Source organism: Xyrauchen texanus, chromosome 27 (assembly GCF_025860055.1).
Source record: "Xyrauchen texanus isolate HMW12.3.18 chromosome 27, RBS_HiC_50CHRs, whole genome shotgun sequence".
NCBI classification, from domain to species: Eukaryota; Metazoa; Chordata; class Actinopteri; order Cypriniformes; family Catostomidae; genus Xyrauchen; species Xyrauchen texanus.
The window spans coordinates 10,952,275-10,966,849 of NC_068302.1; the positions used below are offsets into that span (position 1 = coordinate 10,952,275).

Genomic DNA, 14,575 nt, shown 5'->3' on the forward strand with positions numbered 1-14,575 from the left:
TTCAATAACAATTAGTATTGCAGAATTTCTAAGATAGTCCATCTCTATCTGGGTTTATCTTTGATATTTTAGAGAATCTTTAAAAGGTCCCAAGAGAACAACAAAACAAATACAAGCTCATTTAACTGAAGACAGAATAATGCTGCCAACTCTTTGTGGGGAAAGAGAGGAAACATATTTTGTTTTTATCTGTGTTCATCTATATCCAGCACCGTGTGACCGGAACAAATATTCATTCTCATTCTCATTGTTGCACTACATACAAAAATGGAATGCATTTGTATATGGCCCCTTCAAGAAATATAATGCAATGTTATTCAGTAAAGTCAGTCAAAAACAAAGAGGACATATTCTTGTCAATATCATGTGTTTTTTAATATCTTTTAGAAATGTTTCAATCATAGTTAGTGGTGCTTGCTAAGCCAATCATCGCTATAGCTGTTACTCATAATTTCAATAAACACAAAGTATTAAACATCTGCATAGAACACGTTTGTGCTGGACATCAATAACATCGTAATTCATGTAGCTTGTTGAGGAAAGGCATGCCATTTTAACATATATATGCTGAAAATTCTGAGGAATTCTCTAGAATAGATTCAAACATAATAAAAAGAAAATCACATACATTACTTATTGATAGCTGAAACCATAGAAAAATTAGGAAAAATCTTATATCAACATACATGCAAGGTATAGGGGATGTACAGAACTGTCATTCCCATTAGTCAGAAAACTGCATAGCTTTCTGTGGAATTTTGTGTGCACATATTACGTGTGAGCTATAGTCATGGGTCAGATATAGTGTAAATGGAAATGACAGTGGTCTAAATATTCACATGTACTAAGTCAAAACTGTGTTCAAATTTGTCTCCAAAATGACAGAGAGGCAGTCAGAGAGAGAGGAGTGAAGGAAGTACTAGATGACAAGGACCTAGGCGACGATTCCGCCCAGACTTTTCGCAGCTGAATGGCATGCCAGGCATTTGTCTTGATTGTTCTTCCTGGTGGTGGTGGGGTTGGCGTGAGTCGCAGGCCAGATAAGCATCAATTATTTTTAGTGCTGAACTGCCTCAAGGGAGCTTGTATCCTGCTTGTGAGACATAAAAACCCTTAATATTGGATTGTAAAAGATGCTCCATTGACGGTTGGATTGTAATGATCAAAGTTTTCAATTTGACTTTCTGACTAGCTGTGACACATGAAAACTTTAATTTATGGATGAACTATTCCTTTAAGAAGAGATTTTCAATAAGCAAACCAGCATTGTCATTCATCTGACTCTGTTGAACTAATCTGAGTACAACATGATTGACAGCGCTTCAGAGAGTCTTGTGACTAAATTCTTGACCGATGACTACATTTGTGACTCTCTTTGAACATGTTACATCAGGACAATGCAAAAGGAGATGGGTATCAACAGATATAGCTCAGAACAGGCCTTTCCAGTTATGTGGACTTCTGTAAGGGTGAGATGGTGACCAAGACATGGGACATCGCAAGGCGTATTATCACTGACCCAAGCAACACTGGATATATTACAAAGTGACTTCAAAACAATTATGATGAGGTTTTGTTAACCTCAAACTGTAACTGTTATCAGGTTAACGTCAAGGTAAATCAAATAATAAAAAAACTGCTGAGAATGTTGACAGCAAAGGGTTACTCTTAGGTTTTAGGTTTAAAAACGTAACACTTTACAATAAGGTGCATTAACTTTAGTTTATGCATTAGGCATCATAGCAAACAATGAACAATATTTTCATTGCATTTATTAATCTAGGATCGCATACATTTCAAACACTACACAAGATTTTAACACCTTACAATAAGGTTGTATTCGTTGACATTAGTTAACTACATTGGTTAATATGAACTAACAATGAACAATACTTTTACAGCATTTATTAGTCTTGGTTAATTTAAAATTAAAAGATGTATATGGTAACTATGTACAGTTGTATTTTCATAAATTAAAATCAACCAAGGTTAATAAACACTCATTGTTCGTTCATGATACCCAGGGTTGGGGAGTAACGAAATACAGGTTACGGGATTACATATTTAAAATACAAAATAAAAGTAACTGTATTCCACTACAGTTACAATTTAAATCATTGGTATTTAGAATAGTTACATTCAAAAAGTATTTAGATTACTGAACAGATTACTTTGCATTTTAATGACTTTTGTTTCATTTAATATTTAGTCCTTTCAGATAGAAAACATTAATACACATAAATGATGCGATCCAAAGTGCATTTGAACAGCGGTGAAACAATTTCTTATGAAGCATTACTTAATACAAGCAGACTTACTAGAAAGGTTCTCAAACACTCAAAATATATATCACCCAAGAACTCTTTTATTTAAAAAGTATTTCTTTTTTTGTTTTTGTTATATTCACTTTTCTAACACTGCTTAATAATTCATGTTTGCGATATTATGCAACAACAATAACATCAGTTTATATATTTATATAGAATTTTTGATTTCTTAAAAATTATATTTAGTCATGTATTATTATATCTAGTCATGTATCATTATATCTTCATTGACTTAATCACTACTTCTGATCTATGACAAGCCCAATTAAAAGTGTATAACACTTGTTGATTGTGTATTTAATCAGCAGTGAGACAGAGAGAGTGTGTGTGAACTGTTTGAGTGAGGCACTCTTCACAACTCCACCCCTTGGGTGAAGTGTGACTTCAACTACGGCATGTTGAACGCTCCTTCATCTCCAAAAGACCAAGAGAGAGAGAGAGAGAGAGCGGGTGATCAAGCACGAGAGAGATAGAGAAAGAGGGGGGATTAGCAAAGAGGGAGGGTGTTTCACCACTTTTGTCTGATCCTAGCTGCATTGTCACTGCTCCTTGAGCTTTTGGCAGTAGAGGCACCTCCACTCACCCGCTCCACATACACACACTCAACAGTGACAATCTGCGACTGCATCTCCAGCACTACAGCTCAAACTCCACTTTGGTGGACTTCTGCAACAGGATGAGTGCTTATCTGTTTTTCCTCTGGTGGTTTTAAGTGCTTTTCTGAAAGTTTTTTCTCCCCGTCTGTCTCGGACCAATTTTACTCCAAATAAAAGGGACTTTTTTTTTCAACAACTGCAGCTCAGATGTGTGAAGTATTACATCTATGTTTGCTTCAGCACGCTAAAGCTTCTGGACAAACAAGTGGGATATGGATGTTTAGAATGATGACTGAAGGAAAGGTGACAAGGTATCATTGATGCTGTTGTTTAAGATTTGGAGATACGGTAGTACAAAACACAAGCTGAAATTAATAATCATCATGGTCTCTCAATCAGTTCTAGAAAGATCACAGGTCATTAGACATATCTGATGCCTTACTATGAGTCTCTTTGCTGATGCACGCTTCTGAAACACTGCACACATTGATTTGTGGCATAATTAAGTACTCAAAAATGGCAACTCTGACCAACAACACTGAATCGAATCTAACCTACAATGGGACACATTACAGCGAACTAGGTCCAGCGCTCAGCTCGTTTGTGTCGGTTGTCATGGTGTTCATCGTCACGACTATTGTTGTGGGTAACCTTCTGGTCATCATCGCGATAGCCCGCACTTCCCAGCTGCAGACCACGACGAACATCTTCATCATGTCATTGGCATGCGCTGACCTCATCATGGGAGTGCTGGTGGTGCCACTGGGTGCCACGATAGTTGTAACGGGCAGCTGGCAACTGAGTAAGACTTTGTGTGAGTTATGGACATCAGTCGATGTGCTATGTGTGACTGCCAGTATAGAGACCCTTTGCGTTATTGCGGTGGATCGGTATATCGCAATCACCAGTCCATTGCGGCACAAAGTGCTTCTGAATAAGTGCAGGGCTCGAATTATTGTCTGCGTTGTGTGGGTGGTCTCTGCTCTAATTTCCTTTGTCCCCATTATGAAAAAGGAATGGCAAAAAAATGACAATAAAGCAGAAGCGTGCCTGAAAGACCCAGAGTGCTGTGATTTTGTAACAAACATGTACTATGCTATCTCATCTTCAGTCGTTTCATTCTACGTCCCACTACTCATTATGATTTTCGTCTATGCCCGGGTCTTCGTCATTGCCACCCGACAGGTACAGATGATTGACAAGAACCGCTTGAGATTCCAAAACGAGTGCATGGGCAATCAGGTACAACCACCAATCCATGGCAACAACAACTTTCCTTCAATGTGCAATAACGTTGGAGGATTGACATCAAGACGGAAAAGTTCTCGCAGACGACCCTCAAAATTAACTGTTGTCAAGGAGCACAAGGCCCTAAAAACACTGGGCATCATCATGGGCATCTTCACCCTATGTTGGTTGCCTTTCTTTGTGGCAAACATCATCAACGTCTTTAATCGAGACATGCCAAGTAAGGACATTTTTCGATTATTAAACTGGTTAGGCTACATCAACTCTGGCCTCAACCCAATCATCTATTGTCGAAGCCCAGAGTTCCGTGCGGCCTTCAAGCATATTCTTGGCTGTCCCTGGATCCCATCACTAAGAATGAACTTCCTCTACAAGGAGCTTCGGACTCGATGCCCTTGTTTTCTGGGGTCTGCTGAGCCAGGATTGCCAGGATCTTTCCAGAATCCCCACACACCAGTAGGGACACTGCCTGGGGAGGGAAGTGTTGGGAGCAGCCAGAGCAGCTACAGGAGCGAGAAGCTGTCGCCGGGACCCCCGCACTCCAACGGCAGCAAAAACTTTAGCGAATTTTCCGAACCCGAGACTGAATTGTGAGTCTTACTCTCTTTTTACTAAAACTAGCTAGATCAGAGAATGTCAGAGTAGCTTTAAATACTCATACTCTGCTGAAAAAAACTGCTTAAACCAGCCTACGCTGATTTTCTGGTCTCTCAGGCTGGTCATGCTGGTCTGGTTTGCTGGCTTTAGAGGGGTTTCGGACATTTAACATATCTGGTCAGGTTGGGAGACCAGATGGCTGCCAAGCTAAACCACCTGAAGACTAGCCTAGCTCCCAGCTTAGTCAGGCTGGGAGACCAGCTTGAACAGTTTAAACCAGTTAAGATCAGCAAACCAAAATAAGCTGTTTATGCTTTTTTTTTCCTGTGCTGTTTTTACGCACAATGTGCGATGTTGACTTTATTTTGGCAACACTGAAAATTCTAAGAGTACCAATGGAGCAAAACTATTTCAATACTAATGTCAATATAAAGTATGTAAAATCAATTTTACTGAATCAGTTCTATGTCAGTAGGGTCAGTTTGCTCAATATCACATGTAAGCTGGATTTCAAACCTGGTGTAATCAGGTGATCTGAAATTCTGAATGTGACGGCTTTTCTCAGGGGATGCAGCTCTGTGTGGAGTGTTTAGTGTGTCAAGGTTGAGCAGGGCAGTTTTGATGTTGTCTCAGATTGCAAAAAGATTAAAGTTGTACAACATTTCACGCAAAAATGAATAACTTGTTATGGTATGGCTCACGGTGGAATTAAAAAAAAAGTTAGGTGGGGTTTGTGTAGGGAAAAACAAATACAAGGCTTAAGCGCATAATCACTTGTGTTTACAACTTTAAGATACATAAGTGTGGTCGGAAACCAGCGTGCCTCTTAGTGCCAGTCAAACCTCACGGAGATGAAGGTTTCTTTGAGAGCTAGAGGAACATTTAATATTCTACAGCATGTTGGAGAGTTTATGCTTTGCTTTGGACATTTTGGCAGGGTCTCCCAGATCTTGACACAAAATGTATACTATGTCAGAAGAAATATATGAGCAACGGAACAGAGCACAGTGTCTTGTATGAAAAAGAAACCGTGTGCTCTATCCATTTTCTAGTAAATGCCCAAGAGAACTGACCACCTCAAATCACAAACTTTGGAAGGATATGTAAATTAGTGATAACAGTTAAGGTTAAAAAACACACCCTCTCTTAGATTTTCAAAGTACTTCATAGGTGGAAAAGTTGAAGCTGCATATGAAACAAAATCCTCAAGTGTGTCAGAAAATTAGCCACAACACAAGAGGTTCTGTGCATTATATTTACAGTGTCACACAAACAAATGCCCAAGAATGACAATTTACAGAAAGAGCAAGAAATTCTACAATCCAACAATTAAAATGAAAAGTATTGACAATGATTTGACAATATTAAATATTTCTAATAAAAGTACTCTATTACCTTAGTGAGCCTATTTTCTGAGATTTAAGAGAAGGCATGTAAAGTTTAATCAAATGTTGTTTTAACCCCCACCCCAACACACACAGATACAATGTAATAGCTGAAATTACAAGCCCATAATTCTGCTGTTCTGGGCACATCCGGACCAAAATGATAATTGCACTAACAATGCCCACAGGGACATCCACACATATGAATATTGTTTTGGTTCAGAAAGCATATTTGCGTTTGTTTAACTTTACCTCAAAGGTTTTTGGAACATTCTTCATTTTCACTGCTGTCCTTCAGATGTACAATCTAAATAGTGAACCTACAGTTATGGGGTTTAAAATGTGGTAGTTATTTAAATGACACAATGCTCAAGGGTAATTAACATAAGAGGCCAGAGACCAGTTGTGGTCATGTTAAGGTAATTGTTTTTCATTTGTATAAACTTCTGCATCCCAGGATCAAAATAATTTCAAATAATAAATGAACATTTCCTAACAAAAAACACGTGAGAATCGTTTTCATTTTCAGCTCTGAAATAAAAATGTAAAGCAAATTTCAATATAGCATTTACAGTATATTTTAGTAAAAAAGAAGAATCTCTTAAAGGTTTGAATGTTTTTACTCTTTATATATAGCAGAGCCTTTTCAGGAAAGACATTTCCTAGAAGGGGGACACACTTGACTATCGCGGTACAGGGTTTACAGCAGCTGTTACGGGGGCTGGTCGGGCAAGCCCTGGAGACATTACCTACCCACAATGAGGTGGAAACAATGCGCATACATGCGTGTATAACATTCGCATTGTAGTGTACACCAGACACTAGTGGAGACAACTTAACCTTTGGAATGTATCGAGTTTTGGAGAAATCAAAAGGAGATAAACAATGATAATGACATCCTACTTTCATCCAAACAACTACATGCTTTTTAAGATAATGATATTCAATACATACACTTTGTGTCGCTGATTTAAACAATTAAACCAAACAAGCCCATTTAATTGCAACACTTTCACCTAACAATACTGATAACATCTTATATCCAGTTCTGAGAAAAGGTCTAGTATAATTTGTTGCAGATGATATTTTGTTTATATTGGGCAATGATATTTATACATCTTAAGTGTGGCTTAAGGGTCCAAAACTATCCATATGCAGTGCTTTTGGGGACACTGAAGATTTAAACTCTTGCGTGTGAGTCAATTGATATCAGTGTGTCTGAGAGCGTAAAAACTGACAAGCTACTTGGACTGAAATGCCTTTTTTTGCAAATGCTAAAGCAATTGATTGAAGTTGGTTTATTATTTAATCACTCTACCATGAACATTACTTTACTTTCTTTTTTTTTTTGTAAATTTTTTTATTTACAGTAAAACTACATGTGTATATTGAGCACACACATATATTGATCATAATGTCATTTTTAACATATATGGTAAGCTAACTTAATAGTTAACCTACCAGTTAATTTACTAGGTGTTTACTGTAGCATTTTTATATACTTTTTCAGTAAACAATTACTAACATTTATGAAAGCAATATTTCTTTTGGCAGCATAATTCAATTTGATACGGAGGAGCTGCTGTAAAAGCTAAACATGGATTGGTTGTTGTCTGTTGACTTGTTACAACTGCTAAATCCCATTGAATACATATGCGTGAGAATGAGATGGTTTCTGCAGTGTTGTTGGTGAATTTTAGGGCCCCTCTGTACATTCTCAAACACCCCCAACAGCTGATAAACTTTATCACCCAAACGCAACACTTCCGCCTCTGAGAAGAAGCTGTTTACCACCTAAACAGAGCAAGCGCAGCAAACACTAATGCTAACAGAAGCAAAATACTGAGCAAAACAATGTACATTTCCTGCATGTAAATAAGAGATTACTTAAATTGTACTTTGACAGGTGTTGCGAATACCATCATTTTTGGAGACATTTCAAAAACATTTTTATGCAAAATATTGGTTTGTGTTTAATCTTGCATATTCTCTGCAAATACCAGTGGCCAGTAAATATATGCGTGAATGCAGAACCTATTCCTCCAATACATCTGCATATGTTTGGATTGGAGCATTTCCAGGTTTTCTCCTGCTGACGATTGGCCAAAAGCAATAAATTGTCTTCACCTCTTCAAGCAAATTGCTAGATGGACACATCAAAAGTAGATTTTTTTTTAAATAATCAAATGAGTTAATGTAGATGGAGAACAAACAGGGCAAGCATCTACATCATTACATAAGAGTCTATAGGGCCCTTTGTGCATTACTCAATGGAATTACAATGTCCCAGGTTAAAAATAAACAGGTTTATATAATTTCAAAATTGAACTGCTTTAAACCCAGATATTCTGGCAGTATGGAAAAACATGGAATTTCCATTCACTATATTTACACTGTGTATTATGCTGTATGACATTGTAAAAAATATGATTTCAATTCCACCTGATCATGAAAAATAATTAGTAAAACAAGCTTTACTGTAGGGTTGTCTGACAGCTGCATGCATATTTTCCTGGAGCCGGACTTTACCAACAAGTGTTTAATCACTGAATTTGTATGCAGGTTTATAGTTGCGAGCACAATAGAACTGACAAGCTGAGGCCAATATAATAGCTTATCTACTCCAATCGCCTACCTTGCTTTAGAAGTGGGGCACCATGTTTCCACTGATCAGAGAATTATCACCACCATCAGCTACAGGTATCACTCACTGGCTACTGTTGATCTTGATAAGTGTAGCTAAGACTGGCTCTTGACTGATAAATAACAGAATGTCACAACCAGTTTGGGAAAGAGATCTCAAATCAAAGAGTGGCTGAACAGAGGGAGTTAAACACCTTTCTTGTTTTTCCTCAGTTCCATTGAAGTAATTAGAGCTTCTAGATATTATATACCACTGACCCTTACAATTGCACCACTTTCACATTCAGTTTTTCAGTGCAAAACAATCTATTTTATTTACTCATCACTCACACGCTAAATAACGAGTTTGATCAATAATTCTATGTTCACTTCCTGTCCGAATTACTCCAATTACGAAAATTAAAACTCTGGCATTTTACTCAGAGCTGTTCAAAACCTCAAACTCAAAACATCTTTTGTTTTTAGGGTCCAATAATTTATTAATTCACCTTTATATGCTCCTGCAAAATGTTTATGGACAATGAAAGCAAGTTTGGTAACCTGGTGTGGAGACGGGGGCATGGCCGAGGGCCGTACTGTGGAGAGCGAAGCTGTGGAGTGGTGAATGATTTCCACCTGTGCTTATCACCTGTCCTGTGTTTCAGTGAGGAGGGATGGGGGCTTTTAAGAAGAGGAAACAGCAGCAGTGGGGAGAGAGAGCCCAGCTGACAAGCTACGTGTGTGTTGGCCACTGCCATTATAATTTATATATTGAGTTGCTTGTGTTTGAACTGTGCATTTGCACATTTAAGCGAACGTTTTTGCTGTTAATAAGACAGATATTCCTGTGTTGGATCGCCATCTCCCACTTCCTCATTCCCTTGAACTGAGGTTCTTGTTACACCTGGTTAAGATACGAATTAATATTCTAACTTTAACTGTTGATGCCGTAGCCATTTTGGTTCTTTTTAAAGGTTGAGTTTACAACTTGTAATTAAAGGTGCTGCAAGTGATGTTAGCCAATCTGGAACTTCCACAATACTGAGTTGTTGAATTAGCCACGTCCCCTCTTTCCAAAACCCCACACTTAGGGTTGGCACTTAATCCTGTAAAATACAGGATTGTCCAATATTTATAAATCAAATGATGCGTCCCGCATTGAATCAATACGGGATGTGATTTTTCACACATTTAAGCTGGTCAGATAGCGTCACGGTGAAAACACTCCAGACCACCAATTTAACATTGATATAAGTTGGAAAATTTGCCTACGGTGGGTAAGGGACCATCTGAAATGTCCACACACTGTGTTAAAATGTGCTAATACTGTGGAGGGTGTGGTAAGAGAATGTCTGAAAAGTCCACACATTGTGCTAAAACGTGCTAATACTGTGGAGGATGTGGTAAGGGACCGTCTGAAAAGTCCACACATAAAACTGTGGAGTTTTTTTTCATTATAAATGTTAAATAAAATCAAACAATGTATGAATACAATCATAAAGAGAAGTACAGGCGAAGGGAAATAAATAAAAGAAACAAATAAAATAAATAGAAATGATAAAAAAAATAAACATTTATAAACCATCCATAATGTATACATAAAGAAGATAAAGAAGACAAATAATTAAAAATAAATACATAAAATTAATATATTTTTAACATATAAAAAAATTATTTGTCATTTATCATTTAAAGGTCATGGGTCAGGAAAGTTTTCATTTTAGCATGTAAGAAAGGATATAGAATTTGTATTAATAATGCACATTAACTCGACACATTTATTGCTAAAACTGTGGATGAAGTGGTTCATCCCCCCACACCCCCTATTAAATGTCCCTTAATTTAAAACTTAAAAAGTGGCAATCCTACCCAGACGCCAAAAATAGCATTGAGACCCACACCGAGCAAATGAGCAGTAGTTTGTCTTCCCACAGTTTCAAACATAACAGAAGCAAAATAGCACTCTTAACTGGTACAGTTAACACCTCCTTTCAATGCAAATTATAGGCATGTCATAAAATATAGCTATATAGATTATTGATTGGCACGTTATTTTATCGATATATTTTTGAGGCATCAATATATTAACATTAGCTGACAATTAGAAGCCTAATTTGCATGCTATACATTTCAATCAGTTAGGCTTCTGATTAATGTCTGGTGTAACAGCATTTGGAGACCACAAGGGGGTGATATAACGTTTACTGAAACAGGTCGCAAGGCACAGGTATCACAACACAGGATGGGTATTTTAGAAGTCCTTGCACAGGAGTGTATGAAACTGAACAATTAGAAATTATTATGCAATTTCTCTGTATGTATCTTTGTTTCATTCAAGCTGTCAAACCACAAAAAAGACATACATTGTGTTGGCTATATGAAAGAAGCATATACACAATACATCATCCAAAAATAGTTATCCTTTGATAATAATTTGGGTAGAATTGAATGGAAAACCATGCGAGTTACACTCCGAGGCAAACACGTGGTGTATATGTACCTTCATAGAAAATAATTATTTAGAATTTTAGAACACGCCATTTCATCTGCCAGACACATCCAGTGTGCAACCCCTTTTATTTAGCCTGTTGCTCATGCTTTACCAAACTTGCATTGAGAAATATGTTTGAAAAGTTAAAGACTATTGTGCAAAGGCTAGCCCTATTTATATCTGAAAAAATCCAGATATATTTTGATAATCACCTGGAAAATCTTCCAATTATCGATGCGTGAAAAAGACATTGATCCCAATCTTTGTAAATTAGGCTATTATCGATTGTGCCTTATTCTCATAACTATTTTCTTGGAGAAATTATTGTTGCGCTATTACCGCTTGAAGAAAGCAGGTAGTAAACAGAATTTTATTTGTCATGTTTTGTGTATTTTTTTTCTTTCTGCAAATGATAGCACCAGTAATTCATCAAATAATTATCAGATGACCGAGAGCAGCATTATAAACGGGCATATATCCAGACATGTGGTGTAGACAAGCACACTTTCGACATTATAAGAGCATATTTAGGTGCCTGGATCGCAGTGGTGGAGTGATGTAGCACAGATAAGTATCCTAGATCGCAGTAGTCTGCTGCGTCCTAGCCATCAAAACAGCCTGCGAGCTGGAGAACTGCAGTGTCCATATTGCATTCAGCTCAAATTTTTTGGTCATTTTTGCACTGTTACCTGATCTGCATAATTCCTTCAGTGAATCGGGTGCAAAAACAACACAGACAGTAAGTCCAAATAAACAATGCTTTCAGAAGGCACAATTCATTCTTAGTGAATTTACCCCAGAATATGTCTTTGGTCTTTGATTTCAGAATAACACCCTGATATAGGCCCTCTGAACATGTGCATTGAGCCATATGTTGTACATCAGCAAATGCATGCCTTCAAATGATTGATCTATTATTCTCCGCAAAGAAAGAGAGGGGAGAGCAAGAGAAAGAATTAGAAAAAAAGTGCAGACATAATAAGCAATGAGGTAATTCTCTGCAACAGGATATGAACTCAATATGGAAAAGAATTACTTTTCAGCCACAATATAAAGCAAATCATCAAGATCTAAAACCAAATCTGCTTGTTACAAGATGACCTCACTGTTATTTTCATAATGATCCCTTTCTGGGCTCACCTGAGTCTGTGCTTATAGGCCTATACCAAGAAAAGCTGAGGCATCGATTTCAAACAGAGCATTACGTTGACTGGAAACTGTTTGTAAACATGTAACACCATTTACATTTTTTAAATAAAAGCATTTCATATTTAAAAATGGACACAATATGGTTTTACTGTGACCTTCATGAAAGAACATTTTGAAATATGTTTGTTTGTTTCGACTCCTATGAGGACATAAAATGCTCATTCACTGCCGGTCCCAAAAAAAAAAAAGTTGCATACTCTAATATTTTGTTGGACCGCCTTTAGCTTTGATAACGGTGTTCATTTATCATTGTTTCGATAACCTTATGCAATGTCACAACTTTTATTTCTGTCCAGAGTTGACTTCATTTTTGGCCGAGATCTTGTATTGATGACTGGAGAGTCGAAACACTCCGTAAAGTCTTCTCCAGCACATCCCAAAGACTTTAAATGGGGTTAAGGTCAGGACTCTGTGGTGGCCAATTCATATGTGAAAATGATTCCTCATGCTCCCTGAACCACCCTTTTACAATTTGAGCACGATGAATCTTGGCATTATCGTCCAGGAATATGCACGTGGTGTTAGGGAAGAAAAATCCATTGATGGGATAACCTGGTCATTCAGTACATTCAGGTAGTCAGCTGACTTAATTTTATTGCTGCATAACGTTGCTGAGCCAAGACCTGACCAACTGAAGCAACCCCAGATCATAACACTGTCTCCAGAGGCTTGTACAGTGGGCACTATGCATGATGGGTGCATCGTTTCATGCACTTCCCTTCTTAATCTGACACACCCATCCCTTTGAAATAGGGTAAATCTGGACTCATCAATCTTTATGCTCCCTAACATATTGAAGTATTTTTTCAGATTAGCCTCTGTTGCTTTCTGGTGGCCACACAGCTGTTTAGTCCCAATCCTGCAAGTTCTCGTCGCATTGTGCGTGTGGAAATGCTTTTAATTTCACTGTTAAACATAGCCGTGAGTTCTACTGTTGATTTTCTCCGATGTGACTTCACGAAGCATTTTACTGATCTCTGATCAAGATTTTTTCCGATCTTTTTCTTCCACGACACTAACGGTTCACCACTATCCTTCCAGGTTTTAATAATGCGTTGGACAGATCTTAACCCAATTCCAGTGATTTCAGCAATCTCCTTAGTTGTTTTCTTTGCTTGGATGCAGGACAGCACAGTAAGCCCCTTCTGAAACAGAGGAAAATCTTTTCCATGAACCCAGGATATGTCTCCCAATGTGGTTGTTTAAGAAATAAGAAGCTACACACTGCATCAGTTAGGGTTAAAAGAATTGTCGCCAGCTGAAACATATTCATCACTGCGAAATGATCCAAACATAGGCTCTTAAGTATCTGCTTATTTAATTCCAAATGGCAGCTTTTTTTTTTTTGGCCAGGCAGTGTAGTTCAAAAATAATTATCGTAAAGGACTGTGTGGGTCACAGAACTCTTTATAGTCTGGATGTGTTACATAAGGCTATACATCTAATGATCAACGAACAAGCTACTGTTGACTAATTAGAATGATGTAGAAATGCATTGTACGCCTGTGAAAAGCTCAAATCAGGCAAGTGCTGATCACTCTGTCCACTGATAGTCATGTGTTATGTTAGCTGCCAGTACAATGGGGTGTGAAAGTGAAAACATTAAGGCCATGGAACAGCATCTGTCCAGGTGTCCCATGTAGTGTGTGTGCGTTCTTTTGTGCGTTAAGACAGCATATAGAAAAGTAGTAGAAAAGTGTCAACCAGTAGAGATTTCATAATACAATTTAGATATATTTGTGTAGCTATCAGTAGACAGGATTGCTTTACTTTATTTACATGTGGGAGTGATGAAAAATATTACGTAATGTGAAAATACAGAGTGGGACATGTCCCAAACAAGTCAAGATGAGGAACAACTTGTTATCAAGCAGAGTAAACTTGAAGCAAAGTTTAGTTGTGTACATCTGCTTTAATTTAGAATTCAACTCATGCGCAGTCAGAGGTGTGAATATCCAGTATTTTTTTGTGGTTTTGAATGTGGCTCATCCATTCAGATTTTAGAGTCCAATAATGGAACTATTCATTTTTTTATAGATTTTACTTATTGCTGTCTGTCGATTATTTATAAAAAAATATATATTTAAATAATTTTTCATA

At 37.4% G+C, this 14,575-nt stretch overlaps 1 protein-coding gene across 1 annotated transcript in view; it reads left to right on the forward strand.

Annotated features, from left to right (window-relative positions):
- Nucleotides 1-2,814: 2,814 nt before the first annotated feature.
- Nucleotides 2,815-14,575, forward strand: part of LOC127621153 (beta-1 adrenergic receptor-like) — a 38,318-nt gene continuing 26,557 nt past the window's right edge. The window contains exon 1 of the mRNA XM_052094644.1: nucleotides 2,815-4,761. Coding sequence (XP_051950604.1) covers nucleotides 3,383-4,761 — 1,379 coding nt within the window. The 5' untranslated portion in view covers nucleotides 2,815-3,382. The remainder of the gene's footprint in view (nucleotides 4,762-14,575) is intronic.